The 19,705-nt window shown below is 38.2% G+C and overlaps 1 protein-coding gene and 1 long non-coding RNA gene across 6 annotated transcripts in view; one reads left to right on the forward strand and one right to left on the reverse strand.

The window, feature by feature from the left end:
* Positions 1-16,533, reverse strand: part of LOC122561072 — a 21,420-nt gene extending 4,887 nt beyond the window's left edge. Inside the window, exons 1-2 of the long non-coding RNA XR_006314896.1 lie at positions 16,459-16,533; positions 2,886-2,892 (exon numbers count right to left, since the gene is read on the reverse strand). This is a non-coding gene — a long non-coding RNA (uncharacterized LOC122561072). The remainder of the gene's footprint in view (positions 1-2,885; positions 2,893-16,458) is intronic.
* Positions 1-19,254, forward strand: part of rpp30 (ribonuclease P/MRP 30 subunit) — a 39,841-nt gene extending 20,587 nt beyond the window's left edge. For 3 of the 5 annotated variants that reach the window (XM_043712439.1, XM_043712441.1, XM_043712438.1), the window contains 5 exons: positions 11,070-11,186; positions 12,691-12,720; positions 17,112-17,149; positions 18,277-18,356; positions 18,671-19,254. In XM_043712439.1, coding sequence (XP_043568374.1) covers positions 11,070-11,186; positions 12,691-12,720; positions 17,112-17,149; positions 18,277-18,356; positions 18,671-18,783 — 378 coding nt within the window. In that variant the 3' untranslated portion in view covers positions 18,784-19,254. Of the gene's footprint in view, positions 1-11,069; positions 11,187-12,690; positions 12,721-17,111; positions 17,150-18,248; positions 18,357-18,670 lie in introns of all 5 variants that reach the window. The other 2 variants (XM_043712442.1, XM_043712443.1) reach the window with 2 other exon arrangements.
* Positions 19,255-19,705: the final 451 nt, after the last annotated feature.

Consider the following 19,705-nt stretch of genomic DNA (forward strand, 5'->3'; position numbering starts at 1 on the left):
AGACGGTCCAGGTGAATTTGAGGTCGGGGTGGAAGGTGTTGGTAAAGTGGATGAACTGTTCAACCTCCTCGTGGGAGTACGAGGCAGTGCTGATACAGTCATCGATGTCGCGGAGGAAAAGGTGGGGGGTGGTGCCAGTGTAGCTGCGGAAGATGGACTGTTCCACATATCCTACAAAGAGGCAGGCATAGCTTGGGACCATGCGGGTGCCCATGGCTACTCCTTTGGTTTGGATACGAGGTGATGAAATCATTTGACATTATGGCACTTTTTACTTGAATTGACATAACTTTAGCCAAAGAAACAAATCAACTATAAACCCATCAACAAAGACACCATACTAAAACTACTTGACTTTTGCCTGACAACATACTTCATCTTCAGTGGCCAGGTAAATGAACAAATCAATGGGACACCTATGGGCTCCTCCATCTCCGCCCTCATGGCTGAAGCAGTAATGCAAAGACTTGAATAAACAGCCATCCCACAGATCCAACCCAAGCTTTGGATCAGGTATGTGGATGACACTTCTGTGATAATCAAAACAGCTTAAATCGAGAACACACGCCAGAATAGCATTTTCGTCTGGATCAATTTACTAGAGGTGGAGAACAATAACCAACTCCCATTTGTAGATGTAATGATTATAAGGAAGTATACAGAAAGACCACATCTATCGATCAGATCCTCAACTACAACAGCAATCATGTGAACACTCAAGAGGAGCTGCATTAGGACCCTATTCAAAAGAGCAGCAACACTGCAGCACCCCGAAACTGCAAAGAGGGGAAGAAAAACTCCCAAGTCTTTGCTTAAAAACGATACTCCGTCAGCTTCGTCCACAGATGCCTTGCAGATGATCCACACCACGAAGACAAAACACACTGTCTATTCACCCGTACATTAAAAACGTTTCGGAACTGACAATTAGATTGCTCTGACCATTAGGGGTCTTAACAACACAAAAACTGACAGCCGGACAGCGGCACACCAGAATGAAGGGCCCATACCCACCATGTGCAGGATAAACGTAATTTACAAAATACCATGCAGCGACTGCACTAAGCACTAAATAAGACAAACAGGCAGGCAGCTAGCACCCCGCTGCCCCCCCCCCCCCAAAACCGTGAACATCAACTCGCAACCAAGTGATACTACCAACTCTTCCTGATATCCCTAGACACAGACAACAAGAACCATGCGTTTGACTGGGACAACACAATCATACTAGGACAGGCTAAACAAAGAAAGCAAGGGAATTCTTCCTCAAACTCCATTAACAACCACATTGACCTGGACCTAACATACAAACCGCTGCAATGATAAACCGGAACCAATGCCAACTGGAAACAGCTCAAACAGAGCCATATCAATTCAAAGTGGAACAGCACAGCAATGCTTCACAGGGGGCAACACAGCACTGGTGATGTTACCTAGAAAGGGGACTAAACTTCTGCCAACAAACCTACCAGCTCAGCGAACAGATCAACATGAATCACATCAATCCCATATATCCTTTATTTGGGAAACATTTAAGGCATCCATCTTAATTCAGCATTTTTCCAGTGTGAAGATGTCCTTCGTTTTTATTTTTTTGCTCTGGTTTGATTTGAATTAGTTATGAGGATTTACCCCTTCTGTCTGGTGCCACATACATTCTTAAGTTCTTCTGAACTAACTTCATCGTCCGTTGTACTGAAAATCCTTTTCTAGAGTCATGGAGTAGTTAAGGTGCAGAATTAGACCATTCTTCCATTTATGTGCGTGCAGATAAGGTGGTTCAAGAGATGAGGATCCTTACTTTCCTAAATCTTTTCTGCAACCTCTCTAATCTCTTTGTATCATTTTGAAAGTGTGGTTCCCAGAACTAAACACAATGCACCAGTTGTGGCCAAACCAATGTGGCATACAGGTTTGTCATAACTTCCTTGCTTTTGTTCATTATTCTCTATTTCTAAAGCTCAGGATTCCATGTGCTTTAACTACTTTTAATTTGCTCTGTTGCCTTCAGTGATTTGTGCCCATGTGCATTCAGCTTGCACTTCTCTTGCATTTGCTTTAGAATTGGACTTTTTATGTTATTGTTCACATTTCCTATCAAAATGTATCCCTTCACTTTTTTTTTTCTGCATTAAATTTCACATGCAAAATCCAACAACCTGTCTCGGTTCTTTGGAAGTTTGACACTATCCTCCTCAATTCATAATAGTTTAGAAGTTTTGTTATCTGCAAATTTATGAAATTGTACCTGAATACAAGGTCTTGGCCTTTCAAATACATCAGGAAGAGCAGGGGTCTTAACACCAACCCTGGCACGTTTCATTATAAATCTTCCTCTTGTCTGAAAAGTAACTATCTTTTCTGTTCATTATGAAATGGTTTATATTATGAAATATGTTACTTTTGTCCCATTTGTGTCATGACCTCTAATTTTTCTCTCAAGTGTGATCTTCAGATGTTTGTTGGAAATCCATATTCATCTTGCCAACAGCATTGATTTCACAACCCTCACTCAAGTAGGTTAATCAAACATGATTTTTTTCTTCACTAATCCATGCTGACTTTCTTTGATTACCCCACATTTGCTCATATGACTATTAATTTTATCCCAAGTGATAATTTCCACAAGCTTCCCCACAATCAAGATTAAATTAGTTAGCATATTGTTGTTGGGCTTACCTTTTACACCCTTTTATTCGAACAATTCACTGTGAGCTTATCACTTCACAAAAGTGTAATACTTCAATATATACGTTGATATTCTTCCATTGATCCCATATCCTATTGTCATCCCAGCTTTGAATCTCCATTGTTAAATCTACAGTTTTGCTCCGGTCTAGGACTGCGGTATCTATTAATTTTCTTGCACCAGCCATGTAAGCTACAGTACCCCTTTCTCTGTGCACATGTCAATCAAAAAATACCTAAAGGTCAATTCTCCACCATCTTTCTTGTTCCCCTTTCTACTGCCTGCCAATCAATTTATTTAATAAAATTCCAGCTATCTGAATGACATTTTATAGGCTAATTGTAGATAAAATCCTTGGCTTGTCCATTTGTAATTCTTGCTGAGTTTAACACATGCATGGAATTAATTAAGACTTGATGTAATTACAGCCATTGCTTCACCTTTACTGAAACATCACCTTACTTTACATGCCCTAACAATGGCTGTGGCATGATCCATCACTATATATTCCACCTTGGCTTAGTCCTTTGCTCATTTGAAAGTTTGCTATAAATTAGTATGTCAAACATACCTTTTCCTGTCTGTCCTCATCATCTTTTCTTTTCTAAATTTTACAGTAATAGCAAAAATCCTGGCAAATGAAAAGACTATAGTAAATAACAGGTGACAAAATAAATCTCTTCAAAAAGAAATATGCAAAGAAACTGGCAAAGGATATTAAAAGCACTGCAAGAAATGAATATAGAATATGAGTTACTATGTAATATTGACTAACTGTATTGTGCTGCAACATAGTATTCAGTATTTTATCATGGATATAGTCATAGTTGGTCTTCAATCATACTGTTTCCAAGTTCACTTGAATAATAATTACAGATCTGAATAGTCAGACATGCCATTCTATGGAGTCAGGCAAGTGCTGTGAATTCACAGCACTGTAAACAGCTCTATTAGTGGCAGTAGTGTTATTCAAAATATGTGCATTTGTAGATAATGAATAATATCAATTATTGGTAATGGTATTAGGAAAACTGCAAATTCCATTGGTTTTAAAAGAAATACAGAATGCCTGGCTGAGGGTTTTATTTTTCTGGATATTTCCATCATATTTTTGGCTCCCAGAAAGTCTGAGCTGACGCTACAATAGGAAATATGGTACATTCACAAATGAAAATCACCAGTGTTATGGACCAGACCAAATTACCTTTGTACATATATCAAAGAGAGAGCCTAGACCATACACTTGACTTTAAACAAGATAGACATTAAGGTGCTGTGTTCCTGATGTAATTCAATTGTTACAAACATTTTATTTTAACTGTAGGGTAAAAATACAAATTGAAGGAGGAACTGGTATAACTTTTTAATTCTATCAGAAAACTTAACCGAATAATAGATTATTTAATTACTAAATAGCAACTGTTCCAATATAGTAAAATCCCATAAACACCTCCTCGGCAAACGAAAAGTCAGTAAACCACATTGTCTGCTGCCAGAATCACACGTGAGAGAGATGTAATTGCTGCACAGTCAACTTCAAAGCTGTAACAACTTCTGAAAGCTAAACTAAAACCTTGGTTCTGGGGGCGCCTGACCTTGCCCATTCATGCTGCTTCTATTGTTTCAACTTTTAAAAGATATCTCAAGGTTTTACACGCTGTTTACTTTATTGGCTTCGAATAAACAGCCTCAATATCTATGGCCTCTTTTTTTTTTTAATAAAGGACAAAATCTATCTCTCGAAGATATAATATCATCACACAGGTGAACATTTACGTAAACTACTAGAATTTACTGTAGACCAAGTATATGAAAAGATTTTTTTTTTATTAGACCAACATAGCAAGTAAAGGGACGACTGGAAAATGGAAAGCCTTCAAAAATGAGAGAATGAGCATCCAGAGACAGTATATGTTCCTGTTAGTGTGAAAGGCAAGGCTGGTAGATATAGGGAATGCTGGATGACTAGAGAAATTGAGATTTTGGTTGAGGAAAAAGGCGGAAGCATATGTCAAGTATAGACTGGCTAGATCAAGTGAATCCTTGGAGTATAAACACGGCAGGAATATACTTGAGGGAAATCAGGAGGGCATAAAGGGAACATGGTGTAGCTTTAGCAAATAGGGTTAAGGAGAATCCAAAGGGATTTTATAAATACATTTTTAAGGACAAAAAGATAACTACAGAGAGAATAGCGCCCCTCAAAAATCAGCAAAGCATCCTATGTGTGGAACTGCAGGAGATGGGGGAAGATACTGAATGAGTATTTTGCACCAGTGCTTACTGTGGAGAAGGACATGGAAGATGTAGAATGCGGGAAAATAGGTGGTGACATCTTGGAAAAATATCCATACTACAGAAGAGGTGGTGCTGGATGTCTTAAAATGAAAAACAAAATGGATAAATCCCCAGGACCTGATCAGGTGTACCCTAGAACTCTGTGAAAAGCAAGGGAAGTGATTGTTGGGTCCCTTGCTGAGATATTTGTATCATTGATAGTCACAGGTGAGGTGCCGGAAGACTGGAATTTGGCTAACTATTTAATAGAGGTGGTAAGTTAAAAACCAGAGAACTATAGACCATTGAGCCTGACATCGGTCGTGGGCAAGTTGTTGGAGAGAATCCTGAAGGATAGGATTCCTGTGTATTTGGAAAAGCAAGGATTGATTAGGAATAGTCAACTTGGCTTTGTGTGGGGGAAATCATGTCTCACTAACTTGTTTGAGTTTTTTGAAGAAGTAACGAAAAGGATTGATGAGGGCAGAACAGTGGATTTGATCTATATGGACTTCAGTAATGCATTCTACAAGGTTCCTCATAGACTGGTTAGCAAGATTAGATCACATGAAATACAGGAAGAATTAGACATTTGGATACGGAACTGGCTGGAAGGTAGAAGACAGAGGTTGGTGGTGGAGGGTTGCTTTTCAGACTTGAGGCTTGTGACCAGTGGTGTGCTACAAGGATCAGTGCTGGGTCCACTGCTTTTTGTCATTTATATAAATGATTTGGATGTGAACATAAGAGGGATAGTTAGTAAGTTTGCAGATAACACCAAAATTGGAGGTGTAGCGGGCAGTGAAGAAAGCTACCTTAGAGTACAGCAGGAACTTGATCAGATGGGCCAATGGGCTGAGAAATGGCACATAGAGTTTAATTTAAATGTGAGGTGTTTGCATTTTGGAAAGGCAAATCAGGGCAGGACCTAAACACTTGATGGTAAGGTCCTGAGCAGTGTTGCTAAACAGCCCTGGAGTCCAGGTTCATAATTCCTTGAAAGTGGAGTCTCAGGTAGATAGGATAGTGAGCAGTGCATTTGGTATTTGTTCCTTTGGTCAGAGCATTTGAGCACAGGGCATTGATTAGGCCACTTCTGGAATATTGTGTGCAAATCTGGCCTTTCTCCCAAAGGAAAGACGGTGTGAAACTTGAAAAGATTCCAAAAAGATTGACAGGAATGTTGCCAGGGTTTGAGCTATAGGGAGAGGCTGAATTGGCTGGGGCTGTTTTCCCTGGAGCATCAGAGGCTGAAGGGTGACATTCCACAGATTTATAAAATCTTAAGGGGAATTGATGGTGGGGGAGTCCAGAACTAGAAGGCATAGGTTTAAAATGAGAGGGGAAAGATTTAAAAGGGACCGAAGGGGCAACATTTTCTCACACAGGGTGGTGAGTGTATGGAATGAGCTGCCAGAGGAAGTGGTGGTGGCTGGTACAATTACAACATTCAATTGTATCTGGATGGGTACATGAATAGTGTTGGCAAATGGGACTAGATTAATTTTGGATAGCTGGTCAGCATGAATGAGTTGATTGAAGGCTCTGTTTCTGTGCTCTACGTCATTATGACTCTGTCAATGATTGACTTTTAGGTTTGTCTGGGTGATAACCGAGCTAAATTAAATTAGGAGGAATACATTAGGATTGTGTTCCCTAGAAGGTTGAGGTGATTCGATCCAAGTCTTCAAGAGCATGTGGCTAGTTTCTCAGTCTTCAACATCTAAAATCAGTGAATGGCAGGTTTGAACATGCTTGTCTCCCTACTGATTGATTTTTACCAGGGCCACAACAGGCTTGATCACTTAAAATCTTATTTTTCATTATTTTCTGTTATCAATATATCTAACTTTCTAGTGTCATTCTGGAGGACAAGAGCCTTCAGAAATTTGCATAGCCATTTCTAATTTACGTCTATCAGCCTAGTGGTTAGATTGGATTCCCTACAGTGTGGAAACAGGCCCTTCGTCCACACCAACCCTCCGAAGAGTAACCCACCCAGACCCATTTCCTTCTGACTAATGCACCTAGCACTATGGGCAATTTAGCATGGCCAATTCACTTGACCTGCACATCTTTCGACTATGGGATGAAACCGGAGCACCTGGAGGAAACCCTCGCGGACACGGGGACATACTCCACACAGTCACCCAAGGCTGAAATCGAACCTGGGACCATGGTGCTATGAGGCAGCAATGCTAACCACTGATCCACTGTGCTGCCCATTTCAATATTCAAATTGTTGTTGAAATCATCAAGGATACAAAGTTTTAATGGTTATTCTGGCTTTCTGAAGGCTTGTACTATAGTACATACATACACATGGTTTAAAAATATAGTAGTGAAATGATTTATCTGCTCTTAAGCCAGTAAAAATGTTTGTGATGCACACATTTTATAGATGGAAGCATTGTTAAACTTTCCTTTAGAGGGTGCTATTGCTATAGATAGAAACCAGTGGTTTTCCTTCTGTATTATCACGTCTTGATTCTTCAACTAATTGGCCATGTTTAATTTTGTAAGTAGTAGCATATTTAATTGTTGATGACTAATATAGTATTTGAGTTGAGTATATCCTTTTCCTTAAAATTGTTTTCAGATAAATAATTCCTCCTGCCCATGCTTGAAGCCAATAAAATGACGATGTAGCAGCAAATGACTGACTAATAGGTCTTCAACTGAAATGAAGATGGCCAATATAAACATTTAATTTGCATCTTAAGTTAGCATAAATATTATTTATCATTTTTCAGAAGGCAAATCATTTTGCTTCTCAGTTTCTCCATGCATTTTTTGTTTTCAGTTTTATTTCCTACCACAAAGGTTTATTGAAGTCCTAAATCCCATCACCAGAATAAGTACCACAGAATAAATTGTGCTCACAAATGTAACTGGTGCAGTGTCTTTTCAAAATTTGTACTAGTAAATATAATTGTGCCTGTCATTTGACACGCGCTTTGTTTGATCGCAAAATAGGTATTTCAAAGTTGCATTTAATCTTGGTAAAGGGAAAGATAAAATGCATTACACAAGTTTGAAAATTGTGTTAAATTAAAACTGAATGCAGTTTAGTTGGTTTAGGATTGTGTTTCAATTTTACATAAAAATAAATGGAGTATAAAAGCAACAAAAAGTGAATTTATGCATAACATTGGGTCATAATTGCAGTATGATATGCATGTAATTCAAGGCACTAACAGGTCATCATACCAATGGAAAGGTACAGTGAATATGCAATAGAACTATTCCCAGAATTGAGTATATGAAGTAACTGAAAAACTGGCAGTTTTAAACTAAACATAGATGAAAGAGGCAAATCTGTCTTTCATGAAATATGAAAGATTTTAAGAAGATACATAGTGAAAGATTTTCTTTTATTTGACTTGTGTATCACGCCATAAACCAGGTATTATTACGAGGAAATTAAATGATTGTGTATGATTAGGAGATTTCAACAGTTGCTATATTACCGGACTGTTCATACAATATTTAGTGTGCACTGTCCACCTATATTAACATTCCTTTAAACCGTACCATTCAAATGTGACCATTACCATCCAAAAGGACAAGGGCAGCAGATATATGGAACCGCCACCATTGTCCAGTTCCTCACCAACCCACTCACCATCCAGATTTTGAAATATATCGTCATTTCTTCAGTGTTACTGGGTCAAAATCCTGGGGCTCTGTGTAATGGTATTGTGGGTGTGTCAGCTCCAAATGGATGCAGCAGTTCAAAAAGGCAGCTCACTGTTGCCATCTCAAGGCCAAAGTTAAAATTCTCAGCACCAGGTTATCGTCGAACAGGTTTATTTGGAAGTTGCCTTCTGGAGTTGATTAGATTCGCTACAGTGTGGAAACAGGCCCTTCGGCCCAACCAATCCACACCTCTGCTTCTCTATAAATGCAAAATATTATGAATGCTGGAAATCTTACACAAAGAATGCTGCTTAAACCCCAGGTCTGGATCATCTGTAGAGAGTGAACGTTCAATCTTGTATAACTTCAGAGTTTAAACGGGTTTGAAGTTTTTAATACTTTTGACAGAGGTAAGGGCCAATGCAAAAGGCAAATCATTATTAATAGTGGAGAAAGATGTAAAGTTGGTCTAAATTAAAGTACTAAAGGGAGCAAAGGAGTCCTCGATACTTAGAGCCAAGTGAAAAAGGACATGGCCATTGCGGGGGGGGGGGTGTGAAGAAGAGAATACAAGAAAAATGGAGAACAGGCATATTCAATCAATTTCAGAGGTTATCATTGTCAATATTGAGACCTCAAGTCTGAAAGTGTCTAAGTGGAAAATGACAGCATAATTCTTTATTAAAATGGCAAGTAACTGGAAGGCCTGGGTCATTCCTAGGGACAGCAGAGGTGATAGCAGAATACTTGCCCATTCACCACCACCTTCTCACTGTCCAAGGCCCAAAACACACTTTCTGGGTGATGCATTATTTTACTTGTATTTTCATTGATCTAGATTTCTGCATTCATTGGTCACAGTGCGGCCTCCCTTACATCGGAGGGTTCAAACATAAACTAGATGACTGCTTTGTGGAACACCTCTGCTGTCTGTAGGAATGACCCTCCCCTCCAAGTTACTTGCCATTTCAGTAAACCATTTTGCACTTATGCTAACATTTCTATCCTGGGCCTGTTGTAATGTTCCAACAGAGCACAATGCAAGCTTGAGGAATAGCATTAAATTTTCCATTTAGACATTTTACAGCTTTGACATCTCAATATTGAACTGAATAACTTCAGAAACTGCATTATGACAGTTCTCCTATTTTGTTTTTTGCACATGCACGCACGCACCCTTATTTATGTCTTGTTTACTTGGTCCTTGATAGAGAGGAACTATTCCCTTCCTTTCACATCTTAATTTACACCCATTTTGATGTCTCTTTTTTTTTCTCTTTCTCCACAGTTAACAGCCCTTGTCTTTTTGCTGGGCTGCTGCCTCAAAAGTAGATTAGAAAATAATTTTCCAACACCATTTTATAGAGCCATACAGCAGTGAAAACAGACCCTTTGGTCCAATTCATCAATGCTGACCATGTTTCCCAAACTAAAACTTTTAGTTCTGAAGAAGAGTCATACCGATCTCAAAACGTTATTTCTCTCTCCATAGCTGCTGCCAGACCCTGGTGAGTTTGTCCAGCATTCGGTTTTTTTTTCTGCATCTTGTTTTCCTCCTAAAAGGCACTCCATCAAATCTACCTCTTTCACCAAGCTTTGGTCATCTGACCTAATATTTCCTTCTGTGGCTTGTTGTTGGGGAGCAATTTAGGTGAGACATTAGTTGATCTACAAATCCACATGATTTTTCTAGCTGTGATTAGGATAAGATAGAGGGTTTTAGTTACTTTCATAAGCAGTACTCATGCAAATCATTTAAGATTTTTTTCATTTACTCTAATGAAAGCAGCCAGGTTAAAAAATGAGTTCAACTACATAAGTGCTGAGGAATATACTGCATTTCTACAGAAACTGTGGCCAATCCAGTATTAGTCCTGAGGCCATATTTGAAATAGACTGTGAGGATGACCGAAAGACACATCAGTGGGATTTAATCAAGAATGGGAATAAAGTACAGGCTTCAGACAGGAGACGGTGATTCCTGGGAAGATGTGATGTGGTGAGAACGGAGGTAACCTATATCTCACCACTTCTGGAATGTGTGAAAAACAACGTGTTTGTCTAAAACAGACTACTTCAGAATTTGAGCATATGTACTCTGTGTGATTTACAATGTACAAATATCCGATGAATCCTCATTTGAGGTAGAGTACTACCTCAGATTCTTTTCTGGGGTGGATTTTCCCAACATTGGCTCAATAAACTATTATTGTCACCTGTTCCGAGGCTCCTGAGATTATTTCATAAAATTAATCGACCACAGCAGTGTCATCCTTTTATTTTAGAGTTCATTTGAAGTGCCTAGGGAGCCTTTATTATGTTAAAGATGCCATGACAATATAAATTGTTGAGGGAGAGAAATTAAGGCATATGCAAGTTATCTTAATTCTTACCCTGCTCATTTAGATAATGCATTAATGGAATTATCCATCATCTTACTGAATACTTTCTAATTCTATTTCAGGCTATTGAGAGAGGAATTTACTTTGAGCTAGCATATTCCCCTTCTATTAAAGATTCCACAGTGAGAAGATATACCATTTCAAATGCACTTAGCCTGATGCAGATATGTAAAGGAAAGGTGAGCACAATAGTTATCTTGTTCTCTCAAAAAAAAAATCTTTAATCAAGATTATGGATGAGGTTAAAGAAATATTCCAATTGTTGTTGAACTATTAATTGTGTACAGTTTAAATTGGGTTTTTTAAAGTATTTGCTGTGAAACTGTATCATGAACAATGACAAAGCAAAGGTGATTTTTTTAATGGGAGTTTGGGACCACAAGCTATTCCCATTTGTCTGAGAACATCTTCCACAAGTAGTAATTTTCTGCAGTACCAAGGAAATGTGGTGTTTAATAACTTTGAACTTGTTTTAAGATATCATACTTAGAATGTTTGCTGCAAAAACAGGCACCTCAAACTCTTTTTAAGCATCTGGAAGGAAATAGAAGCACAGCTTGGGTTGTTGTACGTTCTAGTGCCAGTTTCTAATAGGGTCCCTGGCAGATAGTTGAATTCTGGCTATGGAAAAGATTTTTGTCTAAAGCTGGCTTCTTGTTCATGTTGTCATGTTGCATTCCAATTGTAACATCTACCTGATCACTTCCTTTACTGTGTTTATTAATTCATGGCACATGGGCATTGCTGAATAGGCTTTGAGCACTGCTAAGTTTTATTATGCTACCCTCAAATTGTGAAGGTGGCATATTGTTATGTATATACCCTTGTGATTGTCATGATCCCTGTTCTTTTGTCTGACTCAATTGATGAAATCAATTTTTAGCTTTTTCCCTTTTTTATCTAGATATATACTAGTTTTAACATACCAAGATAGCTGCTTAACATAATTACAATTACTATTCCAGGTTTTAAAAAATGGTCTGGACTTTGAAGTTGTAATGGCAGAAACTGATGATGTTCACCATCATTATCCTTTGAAACTGACAACAACTTTGGCATCTCCCCAAAGTGTAACTGGACTATTAAAAGATATCTAAGAAATCATAACTGCCAAAACACATCTCTGATCCTGAAGAAGTAATTTTACTTTTGTAGAATTTTCATAACTTAGAAATGTTTGTTTATATATTTTGCTTCTAATGTTCATGCCCCGATTTTTGTTTTGGCTGTAAAATTTTAAATAATGACTGATTCACAATACATTTTACCTCCTGGTTTGTTTCTGAGAATTATTTAATGTGAGTACTTATCCTTTTTGATCACATTGCTGTTAAGCACCTGGAAATCAGTTTGTCCTGGCAATTTAAATTAATGTCAGCAGATGGGGAGAAAATCTACACCAGAAGTCATTAAATCTTAGATTATCTTTCTTTTTGAGGTCATTGGTGAGCGCTAGCACTTTGCTGGCAGAAAAATCTGGGTCATTGTTCATGACTATGGGTAACACAAGCAATTTTCTAAAGTACTTTGAATTACTTTCTTATCAAATCTTGTCATTCATTTACTAACCAAATAGAGTTCCTGTTTGTTTTAGTGGCAGTGTTGATAAAATGTAGGACTTGTTCTGTGTAAAATTCTGAAGCCATATGTTTCATCTTGCGTGTTCATATCTTGTTTTTTCAGAACATCATTATGTCAAGTGCAGCAGAAAGGGTAAGGTTGATTTTCTTTTCAACGTGTGTCTTCGATCGGATATTTTATTTACAACTTTGCTTCTATTATCTCTGTCTCGTACGTGAGCAGTGACATTTTCTGCAGTAATTTTGTTAATCAGAAACTCTTTTTTCCCCCCCCCCCCCCCTCCCCCCGAAGCTATGTACTTAGATCAGCTAATTAAAATATAAGAAGTCTGTGTTCAAAGCACTGTTTGAATTATTTTTCAAGAGAAAAACATTCAGTTTGAGCGACTAAAACGATGTCAATAATTCAGAAACTCCTGCTTTTGCATAGTTTGTGCTGTATAGTTAATAATTTTGAACACTTGATATATACTGGAACAAAGTTTGTGCGAAGATTTGTAGCTCGGGTGCTTGTTGCTGTGGTTCTGTTCGCCGAGCTGGAAGTTTTTGTTGCAAACGTTTCGTCCCCTGGCTAGGCGACATCATCAGTGCTTGGGAGCCTCCTGCGAAGCGCTTCTTTGATGTTTCCTCCGGTGTTTATAGTGGTCTGTCCCTGCCGCTTCTGGTTGTCAGTTTCAGCTGTCCGCTGTAGTGGTTGGTATATTGGGTCCAGGTCAACGTGTTTGTTGATGGAGTTTGTGGATGAATGCCATGCCTCTAGGAATTCCCTGGCTGTTCTCTGAATGGCTTGCCCTATGATAGTAGTGTTGTCCCAGTCGAATTCATGTTGCTTGTTGTCTGCGTGTGTGGCTACTAAGGATAGCTGGTCGTGTCGTTTCGTGGCTAGTTGCTGTTCATGTATGCGGACTGTTAGCTGTCTTCCTGTTTGTCCTATATAGTGTTTAGTGCAGTCCTTGCATGGTATTTTGTACACTACATTCGTCTTGCTCATGTTGGGTATCGGGTCCTTCGTTCTGGTGAGTTGTTGTCTGAGCGTGGCTGTTGGTTTGTGTGCCGTTATGAGTCCTAGGGGTCACAGTAGTCTGGCTGAATTTGTGGTAGGACTGTTTGTTCTAACCTTTGCATAACTGCCTCTGCTATGAGTCCCGAGATTGGTGAGCCCATGGGTGTTCCGTTGATTTGTTCGTATATCTGGTTGTTGAATGTGAGAATGTGACTCTGGGTCAGATATGTCGATGACACGTTTGTAATCATTAAAAAACACGGAAATAGAAAAAACACACCGGATCATCAATGCCACACTCATAGGAATCCGATTCACGAGAGAAGAAGAAAAGGATAAAGTTAAAATGTATCCTAGACAATCAGAACACTAAGAAATATGACTTTCAATGCTTACCTTGACAGACAATGAACACAGGGCTATACATGTACTTCTGAACTAGTAAATGGTTATTATTAATCATTATAAATGATTATTACTGGATTTCTTTCACATTAGCCTGTGACTCCCCCACCAAAAAAGCCACACAGTAAATTTAATATTCCATCACTTTGTTGTGGTTCTGTTCGCCGAGCTTGAAGTTTTTGTTGCAAACGTTTCGTCCCCTGGTTAGGCGACATCATCAGTGCTTGGGAGCCTCCTGCGAAGCGCTTCTTTGATGTTTCCTCCTGTGTTTATAGTGGTCTGTCCCTGCCGCTTCCGGTTGTCAGTTTCTGCTGTCCGCTGTAGTCGTTGGTTTATTGGGTCCAGGTCGATGTGTTTGTTGATGGAGTTTGTGGATGAATGCCATGCCTCTAGGAATTCCCTGGCTGTTCTCTGTCTGGCTTGCCCTATGATAGTAGTGTTGTCCCAGTCGTATTCATGTTGCTTGTTGTCTGCGTGTGTGTGAATTTGACTGGGACAACACTACTATCATAGGGCAAGCCAGACAGAGAACAGCCAGGGAATTCCTAGAGGCATGGCATTCATCCACAAACTCCATCAACAAACACATCGACCTGGACCCAATATACCAACCACTACAGCGGACAGCTGAAACTGACAACCGGAAGCGGCAGGGACAGACCACTATAAACACCGGAGGAAACATCAAAGAAGCGCTTCGCAGGAGGCTCCCAAGCACTGATGATGTCGCCTAGCCAGGGGACGAAACGTTTGCAACAAAAACTTCCAGCTCGGCGAACAGAACCACAGCATATACTGGAACAACACCATAGCAAAGACAACTGTAAATTTCTGATAGACAATCTGGTTGCCGAAATACAGTAATTTAGGAATTTCATCTGATGTTGGATTGTATTTCAGTCATATGTGCAACTTCGTATTGTAAATAGAGCCATTAATATGTTTGTATGATGAAATTAGTATGGACTACTTTATTTTTAATTTGGTGCAAGAGCATTTACAATTGAGTTAACTTGGACCATAATTTCAGTTTAATATTTGAATATTAAATGACATCATTGCACTCTTACACCCCTCACTGCATTGCATTGCATTGAACTGAATTGAATTAGCTTTATCGTCACATACTCACGTGAGTACAGTAAAAAGTTTACAAGTTGCCACTTATGGCACCATTTTAAGTACAAAGGCACCACAATCCTGATGAAGGGCTTATGCCCGAAACTTCAACTCCACTGCTCCTCGGATGCTGCCTGAAATGCTGTGCTTTCCCAGCGCATGCTTTTCAACACTGATCTCCAGCATCTGCAGTCCTCACTTTCTCCACAAAGGTACCCAGGTACAGATTCTGGAGTACAAATTGGGAGGGGAAGAAAATTTAGGAAAATAAAGAAATAAAAAGTTTAGAATAACACGATAATGTAACAAAGAAAAAAAAGTTTAAAAAGAATTTAAGACAAAGTCCACTTAATCCATTTCACGGTTCTGGACTTGGACCCAAACCGCCTGTTGGAAACCTGGATCGGACCTACCGTGATGCCGGGAGAAAACATTGCATAAGGTCATAGACTCACTGAAGCCACCGCACGGAGACCCAGACCGATGCCAACAAAAACAGCTGCTGAAGGGAGTGCCAGGCTGCTGCTGAAGCTGCCTACAGGAATCCCAGGCCAGGTCAGACCAACTATACCACTGCAAAGTCGCTGCAGAAGCCTGAGGAAACCTGAGCCTTTGGAATCCCAGGCTTAGACCCACCTAGTCTTCAGCCACCATTAAAGCAACCTAGTCGATGGACCCACCAGGACGCTGTCATGAGGAGCAGCTGGATCCAATCACTTTCTCTGCTTCAGCAGCCGCCTTCTCCCTTGCTCAAAGCCACCAGAAGAAGGCAGGATGAACTTAATGTTCGGAAAAACTAATTTTAAAAACAGCAGGGAGAAGATGAGGATGCTGTAAGTCTGGTGATAAGCAGACGGTCCAGGAGCCCACATACTTTAGTGGTGAAATTAGACCTTGTTGTAGTCTTCTATTGTAAGTAATCCTTTTCCAAAACCTACATTAAAACATTTTATTGCTTTGGATTTCTTTCTTTAATTTACAAACTTAGAACACAGCATTAGTAAATTAAAATAAATCGATTTCACTATCATTGAATTTGCAGCAAAGTGATTTCAAAACATTCAATGACTCTCCGAATTGTTCGAGTGTTCATAACCAGCCATTGTAAGTAACAGAAACAAAAAGACAAATTGTTGGAAAAATTGAGCAGGTCTGGCCAGCATCTAGGGAGAGAAAGCAGAGTTAACATTTCAGGTCCAGGGTGACCCTCCTTCAGAAGATCACTGGACCCAAAATATTAACACTAACCAAAACATGAAATGAAATTTTGTATTTTTAAGATGGAGTCATAGAATGGTGACATGTACACTTTTCACTGTACTCCTGTACTTGAGTACATGTGACAAAACCTAAAATCTAATCTAAATTATGACTCCAAGCTTCAACTGTCTTTTTAACAATCGACAGGTTTCTAACCAAACATTCTGTTCTGGATGGCTCTCAAGTTAAACTTTTAATCCAAGGGGAGCCATGCTTTTCCTGACTGTCATACATTAAATTGTTTGTAATAGTAACCAATACCCATATGCTACCTTAAATGTAAACAGTAAAAATATTGTTAACTAATGTAAATCACACACCTTTAACGATAGGCTGGATATCCAAATTGAGATGGAAATGTGTTGCTGGAAAAGCGCAGCAGGTCAGGCAGCATCTAGGGAACAGGAGAATCGACGTTTCGGGCATTAGCCCTTCTTCAGGATATCCAAATTGTCTGGTTTCATTGTAATTCTACAAACCACTCAGTTATAGGATTAAGTGCTGAAAAGAGGTTTTCTGCCACTATGTCAGGGCAAATAGAGATGGACAATAAATGTAGTCTTGCTAATGTTTCCCAAATCCAGACAATCCATAAGACAATATGTGGGCAACTCTGAGAAAGCTACCCAGGGTAGATATTATTGTGAAGTGTGCAAAATGTTTAGTGTGCCAAAATTGGATTTTTTTTTATTTTTTAAAAATCTGGTTATTGATGGGGTCTATTCCCTTTTTTACAGTCTTTGGAACTGAGAGGCCCTTATGATATTGCTAACCTGTATCCTTAGCAAACATCTTTGATGTAATAAATATTTATGCACTCTGTGCACAAAGTCTATTCTTAATACTTTTATTTGGGCTTAATTTTCTAACAAAACAATAGTGGCTTTTTGCAGCAGTATTTTTGCGCTAATAATGTTTACAAGTATTTGAGATTGGGAAGTATGAAGAAAATATTTTGAATGAAGATTCTTTATCAGCTCAAATATATTTTAGTCAAAACGTTTTGATGAATGATGTTTGATTTGTATGGCACTTTTCACTTTGGATGTCCCATAACTCTTAGGGCTGAACTTTTGAGCATTGAACTTCTTTACTTTCATAGATGTGAGTCTCCTGCAACAGCAGCAAATTGAATAAACTATTATTTACCCTACTTTATACAGGTATGGATTTAGAAATATTTGCCATAATACTGTAAGACCTTTTCTCCAATTATTGGTGACCCGAATAGATAGGATTTTAATTTGGCTATTCATCCAAAAGATCAACTCCTATCAATGCAGAATTTCATCAATACTATTCTAAAATGTAGCCTACCTTCGGGACAGAAGCCTAGTATTGGGGTTAAACCATAGCCTCCTTGGCCACAAGTATGACTGCTACCAGCTGGATGAAATGGCAAATTATATATCAGTGAAAGTCAATTAAAACTTTAATAAATAATGTAATTGCCCCCACTTAGAATTAAATTTCACACTTCCATTATTATAGCATGGTCCTTGACAACGACATTCTAACATTAACGATATTCCATGCTTCATTGGTCTAATCTTAATCCTGAGTCCAAATGAGGTCTTGTTTTGAAAGCTTCATAATAGGTGTTTGTACTTTTGTATTATTTCTATGGACTAAGAATCTAGAGGAAAATAGTTGGTGAAATAATTTGGTTGTCCTCAATAAGATCATACTGATCATTTTATAAGGTGGTAGTAATATAATGCATATGATCTCTCTACATTAAAACCTGAAAGGATATTGTTATGACAATGGAGACATTAATGAGTACTAACTTGCAAGTATAATTTACATTAAATAGACTTTGATAATGATAAAATAATGTGGTAATAAGAAAACATTTTTGCTCTTCTATAAAGTTATTATCCTTGACTAAGATATTGCAAGTGGGTTGCTTTTTGGCTTGTCTGAAGGAGATGCCAAAGCAGCTGTGTCAACCAACTGTAGAGCAGCTCTTTTGCATGGAGGTAAGTAATGTATCAAAGTCATTTAATATTGTCATTATATTTTACAAAATTAGTGTTTTTTTTCTCATGTTTACTAATTATGGGACTACAAAGCTTTATAGTGTGTGTTCTGGTTAATTGGGTCATCAGAACTTTAGAACAAATGATGTCTATAGTACAAGGTAATAGGTTTTTAAAATTGTTTTCTATAATACTATAATTAAAGGAGTGGATACTGTAATGAAGAATTGGGTGAAGAGTCTCTTTTTAGTTCCTATACTCATTGTATGAATGAATTCACTTTCAACTAAACTTGAATCATGTTTTCAATACAGAAACTAGAAAGACTGCATTAGGTGTGATCTATACAGTGAGGAAAGCTCCAGCAGTTGAAGAGAAGGATGAAGAGAGACCTCTTTCCAAACGAGCCAAGACCAAAAGTGACTGACAATGAGAAAATATCGTTGTCAAATTTATAATTTGATTTTTAAGTTTGCAAGCATATACATTTTTTTTTTGTAAATGTTGTTGAAATTGGGCTGTGTTCTTTAAATTGTACTCTTGTAATTACTATTTCACACTTTATTCCATCAGTAATAATTTTTGAATGCACAAAATTAAGAGCTTGTGATAATTAAGATCTGTGGCACATTTTGTTCCAACACAGATGTTTAAAATTACTTAAAATCAAATGTTTCACGTTGTGAGAAATCATTGTCAAAGATGCTAGTTCAGATCGTGAATATCATGAATAAATAAAAAATTTTTAGGACTCAATAAGACTTAACAAACTTTGAACACTTAACAATTTTCATTTATGTCTAGTAATGCATAACAAATATTGTATGTTTTCTCAGACAATATATTATTTATCTTATTTATCATACAATCCTAATAAACTGTTTCTCTTCAAAAGTTAGTCTTAACCCATGGGTCCTGCATTGTAAACCCGCAGTAGGTTCCAGGGAGTTGAGCTAGTCTAAAAGATAATGTTTTCTGTATTTGCATATTTTTTCCATTGTATCATAACTAACATCTTCAATTAAGCCAATATTTGCCGAAGCCTTAGAGGTTTATGAATATATGGAGTGTGAAGGAGATTAATGATCCTATTTTTGTTGGAGAGGTAATCTGAAAGGATGAGAAACCCAGTGGTGGAGGCTCCTTGTGCAGATACTTTGATCCAGGAGATAATTGTAAAGGCATACAAGTTCCCGCCTGTGTCAAGCTATCTGTTTTTCGAATGCTTATGTGAGATGGTAAATTTAAGGAAAGGTGGAAAATGTGTCCAAATCAAATAAAGATGCATTGGGTTTTATGGTGCACAGCCACGGCAATGGCAGCATAACGGTAACGTCAATGCCTGCAGA

Source organism: Chiloscyllium plagiosum, chromosome 22 (assembly GCF_004010195.1).
Source record: "Chiloscyllium plagiosum isolate BGI_BamShark_2017 chromosome 22, ASM401019v2, whole genome shotgun sequence".
Taxonomy (NCBI): Eukaryota; Metazoa; Chordata; class Chondrichthyes; order Orectolobiformes; family Hemiscylliidae; genus Chiloscyllium; species Chiloscyllium plagiosum.